General features: G+C 35.6%; 3 protein-coding genes across 3 annotated transcripts; 1 reads left to right on the forward strand and 2 right to left on the reverse strand.

Annotated features, from left to right (window-relative positions):
• Positions 1–6,257: 6,257 nt before the first annotated feature.
• On the forward strand, positions 6,258–8,580 carry LOC133878094 (protein OCTOPUS). The gene has a single exon (XM_062316591.1). The coding sequence runs from the start codon at positions 6,694–6,696 to the stop codon at positions 8,341–8,343; it is 1,650 nt and encodes a 549-aa protein (XP_062172575.1). The 5' UTR covers positions 6,258–6,693; the 3' UTR covers positions 8,344–8,580.
• A 3,154-nt stretch (positions 8,581–11,734) lies between these two features.
• LOC133878035 (uncharacterized) lies at positions 11,735–12,869 on the reverse strand. Its single transcript, XM_062316517.1, has 2 exons — positions 12,737–12,869; positions 11,735–12,410 (listed from the first exon to the last, which is right to left on the reverse strand). The coding sequence occupies exons 1-2, from the start codon at positions 12,768–12,770 to the stop codon at positions 11,956–11,958; spliced, it is 489 nt and encodes a 162-aa protein (XP_062172501.1). The 5' UTR covers positions 12,771–12,869; the 3' UTR covers positions 11,735–11,955.
• Positions 12,870–14,453: 1,584 nt separating this feature from the next.
• LOC133877309 (protein NRT1/ PTR FAMILY 8.2-like) lies at positions 14,454–18,708 on the reverse strand. Its single transcript, XM_062315562.1, has 5 exons — positions 18,486–18,708; positions 17,448–17,644; positions 17,144–17,361; positions 16,243–16,796; positions 14,454–15,486 (listed from the first exon to the last, which is right to left on the reverse strand). The coding sequence occupies exons 2-5, from the start codon at positions 17,551–17,553 to the stop codon at positions 14,652–14,654; spliced, it is 1,713 nt and encodes a 570-aa protein (XP_062171546.1). The 5' UTR covers positions 17,554–17,644; positions 18,486–18,708; the 3' UTR covers positions 14,454–14,651.
• Positions 18,709–20,912: the final 2,204 nt, after the last annotated feature.

The following is a 20,912-nucleotide window of genomic DNA, read 5'->3' on the forward strand; positions in this document are numbered from 1 at the left end:
AATTTCTTTAGTTAAACGGGGTCATATTTTTTAATCCTAATTCGTTAATTTTCTATTGGATTCTTATCGAATTCGTAGATCATGTTAAAATTTGACAACCTTAAATGTCGTGTGTTAAATTCGGGTTATGTCGACACATGAATACAAAACTATATAGATCAATCTTAACTCGACCCATTCAATTAAACGAGTCGAATTCCTAAACTTTAATTCGCTAATTTCGTGTTGGATTCATATCAAGTTCATAGATCGTATAAAAAATTATCGGTCCTAATTTTTAGTTTTGTTCGGTTAAAAAAACCTAGTTTGGAATTAATCTTTTCGTGGGTCGGGGCTCAAATAAATAGCAATGTTAAGGTAACTTTAGACTGTACGTTCGATCTGACTAGGTCTGTCATGCTATACTATACGAAACCAGTATATAAAGGGCCCCAGTGCAGCCCAGTGCCTTTTGGGCTTTACTCTGCTATGGCCATGTCCAATATAACGGGAATGACTAATTTCATAGTCCATAATTTGATGGTATATATTCTTATAGATTGCAAGTGAAATAAAGAAAATCATATTTTAACAAGGAGGCAGTGGCCCACGAGGGGGAGAGTGATGCAAATGGACGTAGCATAGATAGAAAAATAACATAAAATAAATGTAAATCTTATTTTAATTTAGGAGAAATGATCTCTACATTCATTTCTTACAATAGCCCCACAACAAGTTGATCTGGCTGGTAATATATATATATATATATATATATTTTTTTGTAAAAACATAATAAAATATTACCAGTCACGTCAGCTTGTTGTGAGAAATGAGTGTAGGGATCATTTCTCTTAATTTAGAGTCTCTAAAAAATGGAAAATGTTAGATTTACAACACCAATACAACAACTGTACAACAATCCCTCACATGAGGGTGGGTCCCACATACTGGGGCCCACCCTCATGTGAGAGGTTGTTGTACAGTTGTTGTATTGGTGTTGTACAAGAATCAAATCCCCTAAAAAATAACGAAGATGATAGATTGAACCAGAGTTTCACTAACATTGGCAGAATCTCATCACCAAAAGGACAGATGAATCACGTCTCAAAGAAACAAATGTCTTTTTTTTATAAATCATGATCTCCCTATTATAATAGAACATTATGTTTAAATAGACTCATAAACTAACTCTAACCCTAACCCTAACCCTAATGTGACTAACTTTGGGCTAAGCCCATTATTAAATTACAAATAATTTAAAACTTTGGGTCAAGTCCATCATTGAATTTCAAATAAACTAATAATCTAAATAAACTAAATGACTAATTTATTCTTGTCTTATCCTGTATTAGAGAGTGATAACTCTCGAGATTAGATTAGAGTGCTCTAAACTTTTAGATTAAATTCTTTAACTTTTAACATTATTTTGAATTAAATTGTCTAAATATTATTATTTCAAGACACAAGTTTGTAAGAGCATGTAGCCTCATTAAAATAACTTTTTGGTTATTTTTGTGAGCTAATTTGATAAAATTATTCAAAATGACCCTCCAGCAATCTTACCAATTTGGTGAATGAACAATACTCGCCAATAATAATAAGTACTATTCACTCACCAAATCTATATATATATAACTATTAAAACTTTCTCCCTCTTCCATTTTTTTATTTCTCTCTCATGCATCACACACAATCTCTATTTTGAAAAATATTATATAAATAGAATAATGATAGTTGATAGTTGATAGCTAAAATTGTGATATTGCTGAGAATGCTTTAAAAAAGTTGATGGTTAAAATAGAGAAAAATAAATTTTAGTTATTCTGGCGAGTAAAATTTGATGGGACTATTAAGAATGCTATAAAATGTAATAGACTAGAAAAAACGAAATAAAAATCTATTATAAAGGTTAAAATGTTATGTTAAATTACACTTTGCCCCTCCACCTCCAAAACAATGCATCATTTGTACTAACATTTATAAATTATGAATCACCGAAACTCATTCTCTTAAATTACCATGTTTCGAATAGCACCATGAATTATATTTACTCGTTAGTTGTGACGAAAACGGACACGTGAATCACACGTAACATAAAGACTTTTTCTTTTTCTTTTTCTTTTTTTGTTTTTTTGGTGACATTTACACTTCATAGTTTTAAGGGAAAAGTACACATATCCTCCTCAAACTACCACTCAATTGTCAATGTACCCCCCAAACTACCAATTGTGTCAATTGCCCCCCTCAAACTACCAAAAAAATGTCAATGCCCCCCCTAATACCAACAAAAAGACAAAAATAATCTTAAATTTTTTTGAATAAGATAAAAATGTCCTTATAAATTCGAAAAAAAACTAAAACTAAAACTAAAAATAAAAACTAAAAAAATATTTTTTTTAAAAACAAATTAAATAGAAAAAAATAAAAAAAACGAAAAAGAAAGTTTTTTTTTTTTTTTAAAAAAAAACAAACGAAAAAGAAAAAGGAAAAACCAGTTTTTTATTAAATTAAAAAAACGAAAAAGAATGATTTTTTTTTTTTAAAAAGACCAAACGAAAAAATAACTGAAACTTACAAAAATAATTTGTTTTAACAAAAAAAAAAACGAAAAAAAAAACCCAGTTTTTAATTTTTAATTTTTTTTTTGTATAAATTTTTGTTATTTTATATTTTTTAAAATATTTTTTAGTTTTTATTTTATTTTAATAATTTTATGAAGGATATTTTTGTTATTAGGAGGACATTGACAGTTTTTGATAGTTTAGGAAAAAACATTGACACAATTGGTAATTTGAGAGGACATTGACAATGAGATGATAGTTTAAAGAGATTATATGCATTTTTTTCATAATTTTAATTACATTTTATCTCCTCAAACAAACACCCCCAATTGCTTAAAGAAAAATCAGCTTTGGCCGGCTCCGTTAAAAATTTAAAGCCAATGGGAGGCAATGGCTAAAAAGTTTAAGAGAAATGCTGGGGAACCCACCGGTATCCCACCAGCATCCCACCAAGGTCTAAGTAAAAAAACAAAAAATGAAGAGAAATGCTACAATTCCCACCACCATCCCACCCCAATCCCACCACTCCTAAGTGTAAGAAGTTGAAAATTGATTTATTAAATAAAAAAGTATAATCACTTTAGTGTTGGTGGGATTGGGGTGGGATAGTGGTGGGAATTGTAGCATTTCCCAAAAATGAATTTGCTAAATAAAAAGACAAAGCCACTTAGGCCTTGGTGGGATGCTGGTGGGATACCGGTGGGTTCCCCAGCATTTCTCAAAGTTTAAAGGGAAATGTAGGGTTTTAGGTAAACATTGTGGCGAATCTCCCAGGTACCTTCCAAGGACTGACAATTAGCTTTAGGTCGAGCTTTTGTCGAAAAGTGGTTTTTGAAAGAAACGCCCAAGCAATGAGAACTTTCTCCAAGAATAAAGATCTGTATTTTGTTTCAATTAAAGTTACAAATAAAGGTTGTTTGCCTCTCCTTTCCCGAATTTTGCTCAAAGAAAAACACAAAATTGTGGATTTCTATGCCAATTGTGGTGTCCTTTCTGGGTTGACTTGAATTATTAGAGCATGAAAAATGATTTCTCACAAGTAAAAATGTACAACTTTTACACAATTAAATATATCGGTGGAATATATATATGAATTTCACCATGTATGAGTCTCACCAATGTATCTTAGCTTTATAAAAGTTGTACAACTAACTCATCCCTTAGAACATACCTCAACAAGCACCGAAATTGTTTGGGATACAAAAAATTTTTACTGTAATTTCTTTTATAGTTACGTGACAATTTATATTTTAGTAATTAATGTGAAAAGTGACATACTGATTATCGAGTCAGATTGTTAACGTAATAAGTGCCGTGTAGACTTCTACATTGTAGTTTGCATTTTTATGAATAAATTCATCTCTATTTAAAGTGAAATGGATATGCATCATTTCATGATCAATAGTATATTTCATAGATAGAATGATGTATATATTGCCACATAATGAATATGTTCTTACGTTATTTACTTTTTTTTTAGTGTAAAGTACATATACTTCATTCAAACTACTACTTCATTATCAATGTTCCATATATAAACTACTAAAAAATAATTAATGTCACTAAACTACCAAATGTGTCAATGTCCATCTAATTTACGTCATAACGAATATGTTGCTGCGTCAAAATAATGTGGTAATAGTTTAGGGAAACATTGCAAAATTTTAATCATAACGTAATTCATCTCAATTCCAAATGTCATGTAAAATGTTAAGCTAATTTATAAGAGATTTATAATAAAAGATGTAATATCGCTAATCATACTCAATTGTCATATAAAAAAAATGAAAAAGTATACATAATCCCTTCAAACTATCATCTCATTATCAATGTTCTCTCAAACTACCAATTGTATCAATGTTCCTCTTTAAATTATCAAAAAATGTCAAAGTCCCCCTAATGACAAAAATACCCTTCATAAGATTATTAAAATTTAAAAGAAACTAAAAAATTATTAAAAAAAAATCTAAAATAACAAAAAGTTATAAATAATAAATAAAAAATTAAAAGCTGTTTTTTTTTTTTTGAAAAAATTGCTTTATAATTTTCAGTTATTTTGTCTTATTTTTTCATTCTTTTTAGTTTTTTTTTCTTTAATTTTGGTTTTTTTTAGTTTTTTTTTTCCGAATTTGTAAGAACATTTTTGTCTTATTGAAAAAAATTTAGGGTTATTTTTATATTTTGCTGTTCTTGGGAAAATATTGACATTTTTTTAAAGTTTGAGAGGGGACATTGACAAGTTAGTGGTAGTTAACTTTGAAGGAGATATGTGTATTTTTTTTTTTTTAAAAAAAAGAAAAGAAAAAAAAAGTAAACCAAAACATTGTCTGCGCTAGTGACATATTTTGGGCTAATGGGTTGGGGTCCATCCGGTGAAAATACACAAAAATCGATGAAAAGTCGGGAATTTTATTTTATTTTATTTTATTTTATTTTTTTGGGGTAGAAGAAAGTAGAAAGCTTGTTCTTATGTGAAGGCGTAAAGCCGTAAACTCTCTTTTCAATCTACTTCGGCTCTAAGTGATACTCAATGGCTTTCTTCCTTTTAGCATTGGAAATTAAAAGGCAAGGAATGAAAGCAATGCTGTCTGCGGCTTCTTTTTATCAAAGAAAAATCCCCACCTCACTATGATTCTTTTTGTTTTATGGTACAACAACTTTGTACTCATGATTCTCCATCTATTCATTTATAAATCTGAAAAAAAAATAATGCTTAATTTAAGATAAAGTAAGATCCTGAGGGTTTTTATGTAATTCTCCATAATAGACTTGCATCACCAAAATTTTCCTCATCCAATTATTCAAATCCCACAATGGGGAATGCTTGGACCATTGGCTTGGATGCTGTTCAATTATTTGGTAGAGCTAGTGTTAAGTTATGGTTCGATCGGTCTTGAAGGAGCGACTACGATTCTTACCGTCTAGGTCTCTCATGAGTGATGCCTAGCAAGAAGGGATTTTCATGGTGACGCCCAGGTAAAGTTGTCACTCTGGTTGCCCCCTCCTACTCTTATTAATTAGAAGAAAAAAATATATATATAATTATCAATCTTTGTTATTAAATTGTCCGAATTTCTATTTACAAAAATTTGGGTGGCCTAAAAGAGAGGTGTTGTAGAAGCATTTACATTCAGCTAAGCAAATTTCCTCTCAATTTTGACTAAAAATAACAATAAATTTTCAATTTTAGCAACCATCTTTTCCAAAGCACATCTATTTCACTATTTATTTTAGCTATCAATTAAGACTATTTCATTTAAATATATATTTTTTTAAATCATTTAACTTTCAAAGTCATGTGCATGTCTTTTGAGAGATAAAAAGTATACAAATAGAAGAAAAAAAAGAATTAAAAAGCATACTTTCTTTTTTTAATAACTTTTGGCAAGCTACAATGCTCACCAAAGAGTAATTATATACTTAACCCTTTTATCCATCTTCCATTCTCCAAAAGCTTATGGCCATCAACCAATTATATACTTAACCCTTTTATCTCCCTTTCATTTTCCAAAAGCCAAAATACTCATTTATATGCACCAAAAGCTACGAAATATAAAAATTATTCATCACGAAATTTGGTGAGTACCGTAACAGCTCACCAATTTTTTGTAAAATAATTAGATGATGTAATTGCATTTTCACCAAAATTTGCATATCGACTAGTCAAAATAATCTTTGACTAACCGTGTGTGAATGCTATAAGGTCCAGGTGTCCTAAATAGGTAAATTCCGCTTCATAAACTATTCAGAACAGATGAGTTCCGCATATATTCTCTCGTAGCTTGCCCAAATTGTTATAAAATTCATGCAACCTAGTAACAAACAAGGATCTTGATTATAATCCGAATCTATAATTTGTCAATTTCTTTGTTCACAAACACAGATTACTGTGGGAAATTGTCTATATATTTTTATTGTGGGAAAGAAACAAAAAATGACCCATATTTTTTGGTTGGATGGAAGCATAATGTTGCAGTCTTGCAGATAACAAAACAAAGAAAGGGTTTATCCAGGGTTCCAGTTTGCATTCCATTTGTCACTCTCCCCCTGTGCACGGAGCTCATTGGTCACTGCTCTCTCACAGTAGTGGACTTTTAGTCACATTCCCTTCCACTGCCATGCACCGACTCACAGCCACTCCACGCCTCGAGCAATGACCTCCCAACCCAAGACGCGCCTCACCAGCTGTTACCGCCACCCAACCATACCCGTCACCGGCTTCTGCGCCTTGTGCCTCAGCGAGCGACTCGCTTCCATCGACCCCGCCACGCGCCAGGAAACTGACTTGCCGGGAAGATTTGCTGCGGCGGTTAAGCTCCGCCGCAGCAAGTCTTACAACGCCGAGGGATTCTCGGCCTCGGCCGCAGCCGCAGCCGCCGCCGCATCTGAACCGCCTCGCCGTAAGTCCTGCGACGTTAGGGCTCGGAGCACGCTGTGGGACCTCTTCAATCTAGACGACGAGCGGAAAGGGAAAGACCCGAATAGGACGTTCGATTTGGGATTGGAGAGCCTAGGGTTTGAACTGAGAGAAGAGGATGAGAATGAGAGCGAGAGCGAGAATGAGAATGAGGATGATCGTGGTGAAGAAGAAATTAGGGTTTCTGAGCCGAATGTAGAAGATAATGAGATTGCTGAGGAAGAGATAGAGGTCAAGACGATGAAGGAGTTCATAGATCTCGAATGGCGGAGCAAGAGGAGTGGAGGAAGGGACTTCAAGGACATTGCTGGGAGCGTTTGGGAGGTGGCTTCGGTGTTCAGCAAGAAATTGAGGAAATGGGGGCAAAAGCAGAAGATAAAGAAGCACAACAATGGTGGTGGTTTCGTGGAGGTTGAGAAGCGGAGTGAGAGGAGGCCTTGGAGGGACACGCAATCGGAGATTGGGAGGAGATCTTGCGATACGGAGCCGAGGCTATCGGTCGATGTGGCTCGGTACTCGTTCGACGAGCCCAGGGCTTCTTGGGACGGGTATTTGATAGGAAAGGCCTATCCAAGGATTGTTACGCCAATGGTGACTGTGGCTGAAAGGATGAGTCCCGGTGGATCGGCTCAGACAAAGGATTACTATTCAGAATCGATATCTACGTCGTTGCAAAGGCGGCGGAGGAGCTTTGATCACTCTAATTCGCATAGAAAAGTGGGAGGAGCAGAGTTTGATGAGCTGAAGTTGGTGTCCAATGCAAATGCGAAGGTGTCTCCGGAGAGCACAGAGTTATTCTACGGTGCGAAGTTGTTGATTGCGGAGAAGGAAGAGGGTTTGAAGGATATGAATTCCAAGTGTGAGAAACATGATGGTTTGGAGCTTGTTGAATCTGTTTCCAGAGATGTTGAGGTTAATCAGAAGGGTTTGAAGAAGTTGAACAAGTGGCGCAAAATGCGGCGTATATTTGGTTTGATACAGAGGCGAAGGGAACGAAAATGTGGGAATGAAGAAGAGGATGTTGGAGGAAATGTGGGTGATCGGCCATTTGGTGAGTCTTGGCAGAAGATGAGGAGGGTGGCTGATGGAGAAGCAAATGGGTCTGTGAGCCAGAAGCTTATCCGCAGCTATAGTGTTAGCTGTAGGAGCTCTGGCAACATGCCCGGATTGTTCAATAATATGAGTGGTGCTGAGACCAAAGGCAATGGTCTGAAGAGAAGAGAAGAGGTAATGCTGCAGCACAACCGGAGCGCGGGATATTCACCAAACAACATTGATAATGGCCTGTTGAGATTCTACCTGACGCCATTGAGGAGCTATAGGAGAAGCAAATCTGGAAAGAGTAAACTAAGGAGATCCCATTCTATAGCCAGGACTGTCTTGTAAAGGTGCATCATCAACTGTTCTTCTAAGACATATCTTGTTGTAAAGACATATATAAACGTGTTTGTTCTTGTTCTTGGGATAAAAGCCCATGATATATTGTTATCTTTTCTCTGCTGAACATGTTATTCTAATAATTCCAGTAGTAGAATCAGAACACCAAGCACTTTTATTTCTGTAACTGTTTATGATAATGAGAATTGATATGGCAATGTAGCTAGCATATGGCAGTTATAGAAATCATTTGTCCAAAGATGCTCGACATCTACCTTATATTGTAACTTCTCATGATCCATTTTTTACATAGCGGACTTGTATTGATGCAATTTTGGCTCTAGATGTATGTGAAATCAGTGATAGGTTATGATTTTGGGACGTAATAGTGGGCAAGTGAAATGCGCTCACCCAAGTAATTGTGCAGGTGGCTCTCACAGATAGAATGAATTGAAAATCATTGTAGAGCAGGATTAGGTAGATGTAGTTGGATAGTGCATTGTATTTCTTTGGTGCGCTTTTCTATTTTGGTGAACGACACTCTGATGGGTTTTTTTAGTAGTTCTCGTGGTTTGAAACAGAGTGACCGTAGAATGATTTCTGCAATGGTGAACAGGGGTCTGTTATCAGGCTTTTTGGTGGGGTCTAAGAATGTTGGTGCCCTTAACATTTTCCACCTTTTGTTTGCGGATGATACTTTGATTTTTTGTAGGGATGATTTTGATCGTCTTCGTAACTTGTGTTATTTGTTCCTATGTTTTGAAGCGGTTTCATGGTTGAAGACTAATCTTGCTAAATTAGAGTTGGCCCTCGTTGGCAATGTCAATAATGTGGAAGGTCTGGCTATCACTTTGGGTTGCATAGTATCGTCTCTTCCTATGCAATATCGAGGCATGCTGTTGGGAGCTTCGTTTAAAGCCAAATCTATATGGGATGGTATTATTGAGAAGATAGAGTGTCGTTTAGCTGGATGGAAGGGAATGTATTTGTCAAATGGTGCGATGGTGACCTTGATTAAAAGTACTCTCTCTAATCTACTTATTTACTTCAAGTGTCTTTTTTCCCCCTCGATTGGTGTTGCCAATCGCATAGAGAAGTTGCAATGGGAATTTTTGTAGGGTGGTATTGGTGAAAAGTAGAAATTCCATTTAATTAGCTGTTCTAAGACGTGTTCTTTGATCTTTGAAGGAGGGTTGGGGTTTCGTAATTTACTTTTGTTCAACTGAACTCTTTTGGGGAAGTGATTTTGGTGTTATGTTCATGAGAGAGAGGCCTTATTGAGGTGGTTCTAGATTCTAAATATGACAGCGCGTGGGGTGGATGGTGGTTTAATGAGGTTCCATGGGTCGTTTGGGGTGGGGCTTTGGAAGAATATCAAAAGAGACTATGGGGAGTTTTCTAGTCATGTTAGATTTGAGGTTCGATGATGTCTCCAAAATTAGATTTTGGAATGATGTTTGGTGTGGAGATAAGGCCCTAAAGGTAGCTTTTCCGAGGTAAAGATGCTTCTGTGGCATATCTTTTGGAGGTTTCTGATGACTTTCTTAAGTGGAATATTAACTTTCTTAGAGTGGCTTACGATTGGGAGGTGGATTCTTTTACCTTGTTCTTAAATTTGTTGTATTTCTTCAGATTGAGTCGGAGCAGCGAAAACAAGCTTTATTAGTTACCCTTGAAAAGAGGGATGTTTGAAGTCAAATTTTACTACAATGTCCTTGCTCACTTGGAGTAGTATTTGGCATAATAAGACTCCCTTGTGAGGTGTTTTTTGCTTGGTTGGCTGCCTTAGGGAAGTTTCTAACCATGGATAATCTTACAAAGCAGCATGTTATTGTTGTTTATTGGTACTATATGTGTAAGAAGAGTGGTAAATCGAGTGGTAAATCTCTTTGTTTGTTGGAAATGACATTTTGGTAGGATTCATAAGTCACTAAATAGAATATGGTTCCATCTTACCTTTTGTGATGCCTTTGGAGGAAAATAAATAATCGTAGTTTTGAAGACCGTGAACGGACAGGGGTGGAACTAAAAAGGTAACTGCATAGAAGTTTATGACACCTGATGTAAATTAACTTGATCTTCACCCAACTTAACCACATAGGAACTAAGGCCATGTTTACAAACTTTGTTTTCTATTTTGAAGTTAAAGACATTAACAAACAACTTGAAACATTCTTTAAAACACAAAAACAATTTTCACAGTTTGGTCATATTAGAACACTTTGTCAAACCAAAAACAAAAAACACTTCCAAAATACATTAAGAAACATACCCTAAGTTTTGAGATTGTAGTCTTGAGTATTGAAAGGGATAAAAAATTTTAGTTTAACTTTACTGATTCTTGAAAGATAATGAGGAGTTTCTTAATCGTGCTTTAGCTTCATGCATTAAGGTTTTTCTGGTTGTCTTCATTTTGTGCCTGCTCCGTTTAGTCCTTTATTTTCATGTGTAGTGGAAATGCATTCTACCAGGCAGGCTGCTTTCATGGATTAGTACAAAGAACTGCTCACTTTTGGACATGCATACATGAAACCAGTGGAAGTCACAGCAGAACACAACCATTAAACAAACCATGGACTGCAAAGAGTTCGATATAGTTTCAGGCCAGTGACAACAGTGCTGCCCCATCAAGTATTGGTCCTATAATTAAAATCTACCAACGTGCTGCTTTCTCCACTAATCTTTGGAGTTCAGGCCTCTCCGTTCCGAATAGAATCATTTCTACTTCAAGTTAAATTGAGAGATCATTTATGATTCAGATTAAATTTTATAAATCTAATAATATATATGTTGCCACATCTGCTCTATAATTTCAAAAGGACTAGTCAAATTACAATTAGAGTTCCAATCACTTAAATAATCTAATCTCACATAGTACATAATCAACCCACCTAATGTAAGATTAATTTTTAGCGGTATCATAATCTCTCTCACATAAATTCCCAGCAATCTCATCAAGATCCATGTCACACCAAGCAATACTGATGATCTCGTCAAGATTCATGTCACATATTGGTTCTCATAGCATGATGGAATTGTCCGATTATAGCCTGACGCTCTGCTTCAATGGCTCGATTGATGCCGTTTTAGGAAAAACATTAACCACCTCTACACTAAGACTATAAAAAGATTAGTCAAAATTCCAATTAGAACTTTCCAAATCCCTTAACTAATCCATTCTCAGCTAATAAAGAATCAACATGAGACTTAAGCAATATCTTCACAATCCACCACCCATGTCGATTAGTTTTTTGTGGTGTCACAGAGATGCAGCAAATCAGGCCTCCCTTCCCCAATTGCATGCCTTCTAGTTTTCAAACTCATCCTCTTACCAGCCAAGTTTTGCTGCCCAACCACTCTGAAGAAAGGGTTTGCAAACATCATATTAACAGCCTGATAATGCATAAAATTGACTGAGGTTTATCTTTTATTTTTATTTTTCTCTTTTCAGAGCAAGAACACATCAAACAAGAAAGAGGAAACACTTTAACAGCGGCCACTCAACTCAAACTTTCATACAACGATTATTTTCACAAAACCATTCAACTTCCATTCAGCCTTCATTTCATAAAATAAATTAGAACAGCGCATGATGTTTCACAAAACCATATCAACGAGAACTCATTCAACGTCATGCCCCTTCTCTCGAAGCTCTTGAATGACCTCGTTCCTCATCCTCAACCACAGCTTCTGAGCTTCTTGCTCAACCTTCTTGTTCTGCAAGTCCCTCTGATAGTTATACGCATCCCTATCCGTTTCAACAATCCCCTTCGGACCGATTGTTGTGCCGATCATTCCCCCTTTGGTAACGAACTCTTCCATTGCTTCCTCGTCACCCGGGTACGGAAATTCTCGCCGCTCGTAGAGGTGGGCTAATTCTTTTTCTTCCTTGGGCCGAGGCTTCAGCGTCCACCAGCCTAGCGGTGAGGTTTCGTTGTAGAGCCAAGCGACACCAAATAGCGTGTACGTGCACAATAGAGCTTTGCCAATTTGCTTCCAGAAGTGGTAGTCCTCTTTGCCCAGTCCTACTTTCTTTAAGTACTTCTGGGCATTCATCGATTTCACCAGTTGAAAACCTGAAATACGAATTAACCGTAGATAAGAGGTTCAAACATTTCTCTGAAGTCTGAACACTTGAGGCAAGTAAGTTCGCCGTCTTTGGTAAACAAATGAATGAAATGGGTCAAAAATATGAAGAGGACCATTTCGAACCAAGAAAAACAAAACAAAACAATGTCTGGATGTAACATTTCATCGAACAGTTGGGAGGCAAGTGTTGGAAAAAGGCATTACATTTTCACTAGTTCAAAGACAACTCCCATATGAAACGTTGTGTTTAATAAAGCTTTGGATGATGTAGTTTTTTATTCAGTTTGCAAATATTAGGCTCTCTTGAGTTTACCTGTTTTGGCTTCTTGATATCGTTTGCGAATCATTGAGATTTGTCAATGTGAAGCGGAAACAGAGTTGGGGTGTCTAGACAGTTCGATGAGGAAGAGGGTGGAATGGAAAAAGGATGAGAACAATTATATAGGGTCTCTTTTGAGTTCAAGCCCACATGAGCATTGTATTGGACTAATCTAATGTGGGCCTAGCACAAATGTGCAAGATGAGAAATGGGCCTACCTTTTAAAAATTAGAATATACTCATTCGGTTATTCCTGTGTTAGAAAGTTTAGTCTTTTACGATTAGAAAATGATTTTTGCACAACTCAAATGCACAACTCAAATGCACAACTCTTACACAACTTAAGACACATTGGTGGACTCATGCACATGCATGAGCCTACCAATATGTCTTGAGTTGTGCAACAAATACATCACTTTACAATTGTTGTCTGAATTACACTCAATTTAAACGGTTTGATAGATACAGTACCTATGGGCCTACTTGCGGCACTTGCCTCATATAGCCTGGAGTGCGGATGGGTGGGCCTTGTAAGCCCCCCTCTATGTAAGGTTGCTTTAATTACGTATAATTCGAGCAATTAATTGTAGGAGATCTCGATCTATCAAAAAGGATTATGATTTTTTTTTGGGGTGGGGAGGGGGGGGGGGGGGGGGTTTCAACGTTCCGATAACAGATGTGGTGTTGATTCAGGATGAATTAAACAACTATTAAAAAAAAAATTAGTCAGGGAGAGGAAATTCAGTATGACTTGAGCAACTAATTAAGATTATAAGATAGGATCTTCTGAATTTTTAAGGATTGCTTCACGGTGTAGTTCTTTTTTATGGCTTTGGTTTGTGTTATGTGCCAGTGTACACATGACACAAGTTGGACGTGCCACATGCATGTTGATATGACAGTTCTGCCTTGCATCTTGTGCACGCATCACATTGACACAAGCCTTGCTTCTTTTTTATTACCTCTAGAGAATATATATTAATTAAATTATATCTCACTAGGTTGTATCACATCACATATTAACTTCTCCATTTTATATAAATTTTGGGCTGGTCCAAGATATGGAGATTATAGAGGAAAATAGTCTTTTCCACTCGCAAGAATTCATTATAAAAGTGAGACGTGGCTTCCTTAGTGCAAAATCCCATAAAACAAATGCACAGCAACTTCCTTGAGGCTTAAAGAGAGTCATCGTTGTATTTGAGTTTTCTAGTTTCTTACACTTGGGCAACAGACTAGAAGTTATACATTAGGATATAAAGTTGTTTATATGACAGTTCAAATTTTTACTTCGAATTTGCATCATTTTTTCCAGCTCTATTATATTGTTTTTATATAATTCTAAGACCAATGACTTAACTTTCTTGATGGCTTCACTTTGAATCAGAACTATCACCTTCTGTATGTGTAGTCCGTTAGCCAAACAGAAGGAAAAGAGAGAGCTGATGGCCTAACCAATAGGCCAAAAGCTCAAAAGCTGATGAAACACGAATATAATAAACTTGGCCCCATTCAGCTGGAACTTAGATCCCACTCCCCCACATTTGCCAGCCCAAATTGCGTGGGGATCCAGATCCATCAATTTGATCATATTATGATGATTGATCTACTTCTTGCAGGGGAATACCAAGAAAACGCTACTGGGAATGAATGTTGGTTAGACGCTTCAGGAAGGAAAAAAGAAACTGAAAATCATTGAGGCCGCAGTAAGTATCCAGAAATAGTTCTTGATTTATGAAGAGAGAATTCATTGGCTTGATTTGTATTACATTAAGTAAAACAATATAAAGAGACAATTACCTTTGAAGTAGACTTCCAACTGTTTTGCAGACATAAGGAGATGATACTCATCTCATTAAGCAGGCTGCATATACAAGTGCTTCAACCACCACTACCAGAGTGACACCCATCATTTGAGAGTCCCCACTGGCCTTTTATATGTGTACCATTTTGAAATGAAGAGGAAAGCTCCCAAATTCAGCACACTCAGCACGGTCAAGAGCCAAAAGAAGTAATCAAGATGGCCGTAATTCAAATTGTCTGGTATCCATCCAACCTTCCCGTGCCTAGTACTCACTGTGGTAACAATAGTTACAAGTAGAGAGCACAAGTAGCTCCCCAGTGCCACGGTGGTTAGTTGGAGAGCAGAGCACAGACTCCTCATGGCATCAGGAGCTTGCTCGTAAAAAAACTCCAACTGCCCAATGAATGTGAAAACTTCTGCGCACCCAATGAGGAAATACTGAGGAACTTGCCAAAATATGGACATGGGCATGTGCTCGAGTTCATAGTAGTTGTGCCTTCTAACCATTCTAAGTCTTACAAGTTCCAAAATTCCTGCAGATAGCATGGACAAAATTGATATGAAGAGGCCAATGCCCATCCTCTGGAGTTGAGTTATGCCATTTTTATGACCTGTGAATTTTCTAGCTAGTGGGACAATGATTTGATCATAGACTGGGACCCAAAAAAGGACACTAAGGGTGTCAAAGATTGACAGAGATGCAGGTGGGATCTTGAAGGAAGAGGAACCAACGCGAATATCCATGATGGCGCCTTGCAACACAAATAAGGTGCCCATCTGATTGTAGACAGTGGCAAAGATGATACCTGTGGCCCATATAGGAAGCAATCGAATAATAGCTTTCAGCTCCTCAACTTGGGTAACTGTGCAAAGTCTCCATGGGTCTACCAAGCCTTTAACGTCATCTGTTTGCACCACCACTGCCGCTTTGTCAAAGAAACTGAAGAAACAATGTAAGGATTCAGAATAAGTCGAGGAATGCTAACAAAAGTGAAAACATAACCCACCCAACAAAAGATTTTTTTTTTTTTTTTTTACATTTATACAAAATCATTGTGGGCTGTTATAGTCTGATTCGCGAGAATCGGATTGTTGTGAGACTTTCAAAAATCATGGAAAGTACTAACTACATCTGTACTATTATTCCAAAAATACTGGTTAAAGTCACAATTGGAGTTCTTTGAAATCACTTGCAAAGCTCAACCTCACTTAGTAAGAAACCAATGAGGGACTTAACACCCATATAACACATTCACAATCCATCCACCCAATATAGGACCAACTTTCTAGGGTATCACATGGACATTTTGTAAATTTAATGCACATGAAATCCTCACATTTCGTTTCTCATAGCAATGGGATTGTTATTGTAATTTTAAGCACTAAATGATTACATTATAGATATTGAAATTGGGATTCTTATGCTTCTATCTTTCCTTCTTCTTTCTGTTTGCTTTCGAAGATAGAATGAAAAACTGAGAATTGTTCATTAAGAAACGTTACTTGGGTTGCCTAATGAATTAAGATTAAATCCTGATAAATAAAGGGTCAAGTTGATTTTGTTCCTAAGGTTTGCAAACCCTGGTGGATAGGTGGTCCTATTACCATAGGATAAAGCCATAAAGGTTTGGAGAACTGATTTCTTTATCCTTGCATATTGACTATCATCGCCAAGCTATTGAGTCTAGAAACTAACCTGAAATCTTTTGTGTGATCAAGCTTGCGGCTTCCTTTGATAGCAGATTCTGCATCCGCAGTCTCATACAAAAGGGACTTGTCATCAGGTACTTGAACCTGGTACTTTCTTACCAATGCTACCACCACCTGACAGATGCGTGTCAGAGGGCTGCCACCAGGTTTCTGGTTCCGATACAACCGAGTACCCGAAAAGAAACTCAATACAGCAATTCCCATGGCCACTGCTGGGATGCCAAAGCCCCATCCCCAACCCACATTGTCTTGTATCCAGACCAGTACAGAAGAAGCAATGAGAGCACCAACGTTTATTGAAAAATAGAACCAATTGAAGAAAGAAGCTTTGCTTTTCTTCTCAACCTCATCAGTATCATCAAATTGATCTGCTCCATATGATGAGACACAAGGCTTTATCCCACCAGTGCCCAATGCAATCAGGTAAAGTGCTAGAAAGCACACTGCAGCTTGTGTATCTGTTGCATGGCAATTATCTTCTCCATGACATGTTGGCTTTAGGCCAGAGACTGACGCTGACAGTGTCAAAAGTGTCATCCCCTAGGTAAAATAGAAAAAAGATTTCAGCAATGAGCAAGAACACGGAATTCAAAGACAAGCATGCTCTGAAAACTCAGGTCAAAATTTTGGAGAATCAAAATTATACATGATTGTTCGCCTGCATAATGTTGACGAAAGAAAGGGTATTCCATTTTTCCTTGGCCATTTAGATATGTCTCTTAATCAAGTGTATAATGAAATTGTCTATCAATTGCTACCAAAAGTAAAATCATTCATAATTTCAGATGCCCCATAATCGAGTAATGAACTCAGAATGTGCTTCATTAGTTTGACTCTTAGGTACATAAGCTGCCTAGTTCAAGAATTTTCAAGCGAACCAAACTTACAATAACGTAGATGATGGAGAAACAGGCAATGGTCCAATATCTTCCAAGATAAGCATCAGCCAAAAATGCCCCAATCAATGGGGTGATGTAGCATGTTCCGCTCCAATTTGAGGCGTTTTTACTAGCAGTAGCACTGTGCTGATGTAGTCGATTCTTAAAGTAAAGTACCAGATTGGTGCTCATCCCATAGTATGCCAATCTTTCACAACATTCATTTCCTGTTGATGAAAGCTGGAATTGATAAGCATCTTATTTCTGTAACGATATTCCACTAGTTATATTAGGATATGGATTACACAAGTACCTAGAATATAGGGGCAGGCCTTCCAGGTTCCAGTTTTATTTTTATCAGCCTGATTCCCACGGTAATCTACCGTCCCATCTTTCGTGTACATATCATCTTCTGCCATGGTTCTTCAGAAACTTCTTGTGTTTGCTTCCTCTTTGTATGGGGTTAACTTAAAAACCCGACAACTCGGTTGAGGTTGATCTAATAGTGAACTAAACAAGAACCATAAAGTGCATTAATTTTCTTGACAAATATGATTAGTTATAGAGCTATTAATTATTGCAAATGAGGTTCACTTTAACAAAATTCTTATTCTAGATTAGACTGCATGAAGCAATTGAGCTGCAGTCATTCTGCTCAGTGAAGAAGCCAATATGGCAGACAGAAGAAACGGAAAGGAAGTTTGGAAATCTTTAGAATTTTGATTCTGAATTTTCTTTGCTTCCTTTAGGACTGTATCACAAGCTACATACACAATAAACTGATACATAATCATAATGGTCAAGAATATATAAAAGCAATGAAAGAAACTCTTGATGGTGTTAGAGAGATAATCAACCAGGAAAATTTCTTGATGGTACTGGCCGGGGAGATAATCACCTAGGAAAGTTTTTGAGGCCTTGATATAACATGTTGAAACGCTACTTTAACCCTAAAGCTTAAGATTTGGATCTCCTTATGTTATATTCATTTATTTTTGTGATACTGTCCAATGTGAGGCTAAATATTCATTTTTTTTTTTAGTAATGCTATATACACACTTTTATCGTATTTTGCTGACGTTGAACTCCCAATCAGCTCTTAAATTTTTTTTTATTTTTTATTTTATCCTGTCTAAAATCTTAATACTCTCATATTTATACTCTGACAGTTAATGGGACTTGAAATTACTGACCAAATTTCACGACCTAGAGACATTATTCAGTTGTTCTTTCTTGAATGAATGGAAATTATGCTTCTACTGTAACTAATTTTCAGGAGCAAAAGTTCAACAGTGAAACACACACCACAGGCGAAAAAAGAGCATAGTAGGATGAGGGGAAAACATCAAACCTGGTGATTCACAGTTCATAATTTATGTGTCCAGAAAAGCAGTATCTGCCTCAAGTACAGAAGAAGAGCAGTAGAGAGAGAGAGAAAGGAATTTGCTCCTATACACACCACAGACTAAAATTCAGTATGACAGTCAAAAGCCACATGATGTGGAGTTATGGACACAAAGTATTATCTATTCTCTCATGGTCTGGTCTTTTGCTCTTCGTCAGTGGCTACCATCCTTCTAAACTAGGACCGAAAGTCAACAATGGGGTACAGCCTAACCCAATAGAGTGTTCTGTTTGACAACCATCTCAACAATCTCTTCGATTACTTTTACCTAAAAAATAAAAAAATAAAAAAAAATCAACTTTAAAACATTTTAATTTTAATTTTTTATGTCTCATATAAATAATTTTTTAATTATTCAAATAAAAAAATTTACTACAAACAATTTTTTTCTTCTTATAAATTCATTCTATTTTATATCACATCAATTATTTTTTATTATAACTTAAAAAAAAAATAAAAAAAAAATTCACGACAACAATCTCTACCAACCGCACCCTCTCTCAGTAGCTAGCCGAAATCTAAAGATGGACCTTTTGTTCTGACTAGAAAATAAGGAAAGGGAATGTCATCCAACTGAAGTGTTTTCTGTTTTCGGATTTTTTACTTTTGTTTAATTTTTTAAGTTTGTTTATGTACTCCGAGTCTCCGACCAAACAATAAGAATAAAAATCTATACAAATATGATAGAAAAAGGTTAAAAATAATTTTTATTGTTTATAAAAATCTATAAACAATAAAAAAAAAAAAATCTATGCTTATGATTTCTAAATACTGGCGGTCCATTTGAAGAGTATAATTGGCTCCTTTTTAGAGATATTTTTTTTTTTTTTTTAAAAAAAAAAAAATGTTTTAATATGACGTAAAGATAAAAGTAATCTTGAGTGTTTTATGCTTGAATTATTTGTTAATATTTTTATTTTGAAAAGAAAAAATAAATGGAAGAAGGAAAAATTATTATCCAAGTTGAGCCATTTTGTTTAATTGGTTTTTGTTTTACTTATGATAAGAAGATTATGATTTGATTATTATAATATTAATTAATTAAATAAATTCATCTAATTTTTCAATCAGCTTAAGTTTTATTGACATTGATATCATGAAACTTTTTAGTAAAAAAATTTTAAAAAATTAGGATCCTTCAGATTTTCTTAAGAAAACTCCAGAATAAAGCTTTTAAAATCCTAACATTATTTTTAATTGAATGGTTTAAGTTTTGTCACTTGATTTTCTTAATGGCTCGACTTTGATTCACTTTGTATTAAAGAATAATGCTACATAAACTCTCACTTTCCCACACCGTAGGTAGCTTTTAAAACCACAATTTAAATTTGTGATGAATTCAATGATAGTTTTGAAAGTCATTTAAGAGTATGTGAAATAGGTCTAGAGAAGTGGGAATATGTTTAGCGTTACTATTGTATCAAATCTATCACTTTCTATATGAGCGATCTGTCGGCCAGGCAAAATAAAAGAGATAGATAGTCCATTGACTATATATAATTGGGCATAGATTCAAAATCTTGTCTCATTTTTTGTGGAACTTGAAGTTGGCTATTCTGATCAACTTTTATTTTTTCTCAATATATCCATATTAGTAATGTTACTTTTTACACCCATATCACACTGGCTGATGTGGCATGTTTTAAGTGACTTTTTATGTCAACCACTTAAAAAACAAGTATAAATCACTTAAAACACGCTAAGTCAACTGGGTGACATGTGTGACAGTATATGATAAATGAGTGTGAAGAGTAGCATTAATCTATTACTGAAACAGTAATGCTTTTATATTGATTATTTATGATAGAATAATGCTGCTATTCACACTAGATTTTCACAGCGGTTGATTAAATGGTTAACATTTTTTTTTTTTAAGTATTTGATATATGAAGCAACTTAAAAGACATCTCATCAGCTAGTGTGAAAATCTAGTATGAAGACTGAAGAGAGGCATTACTCTTTAGAAATGCTATTATTCACACCACAATCACACTAGGCCATTGAATCAACCTTTGTTAAAAAAATAAAAATAAAAAATAAATGCAAGGACTATTAGTCCAAGCGACGTCAACATAGTGTGATCGTAGTAGTGTGAAATATATCATTACACTTACGATAATAGATCTACTTGTTTCAAGGGCCTAGGAAGAAAAGAGCTACTGGCTGCAAGTAATTCGAAGTACTTGTCGCCAACACCAAGGAAACAAAAGATGGCTAGAAGCTTCAGAAAAAAAGCTGGAAATCATTAATTGAGGCCGCATTAAGTGCTCAGAAATTGTTCTTGTGGTACATTGATATTTGAAGAGAGAAAACAATGGCTTAAATTATACTGTAGTTCACTTTCTTTTTTCACCCTATTTCATTTTTGTTTTA

Source organism: Alnus glutinosa, chromosome 9 (genome assembly GCF_958979055.1).
Source record: "Alnus glutinosa chromosome 9, dhAlnGlut1.1, whole genome shotgun sequence".
In the NCBI taxonomy this organism is placed as follows: domain Eukaryota; kingdom Viridiplantae; phylum Streptophyta; class Magnoliopsida; order Fagales; family Betulaceae; genus Alnus; species Alnus glutinosa.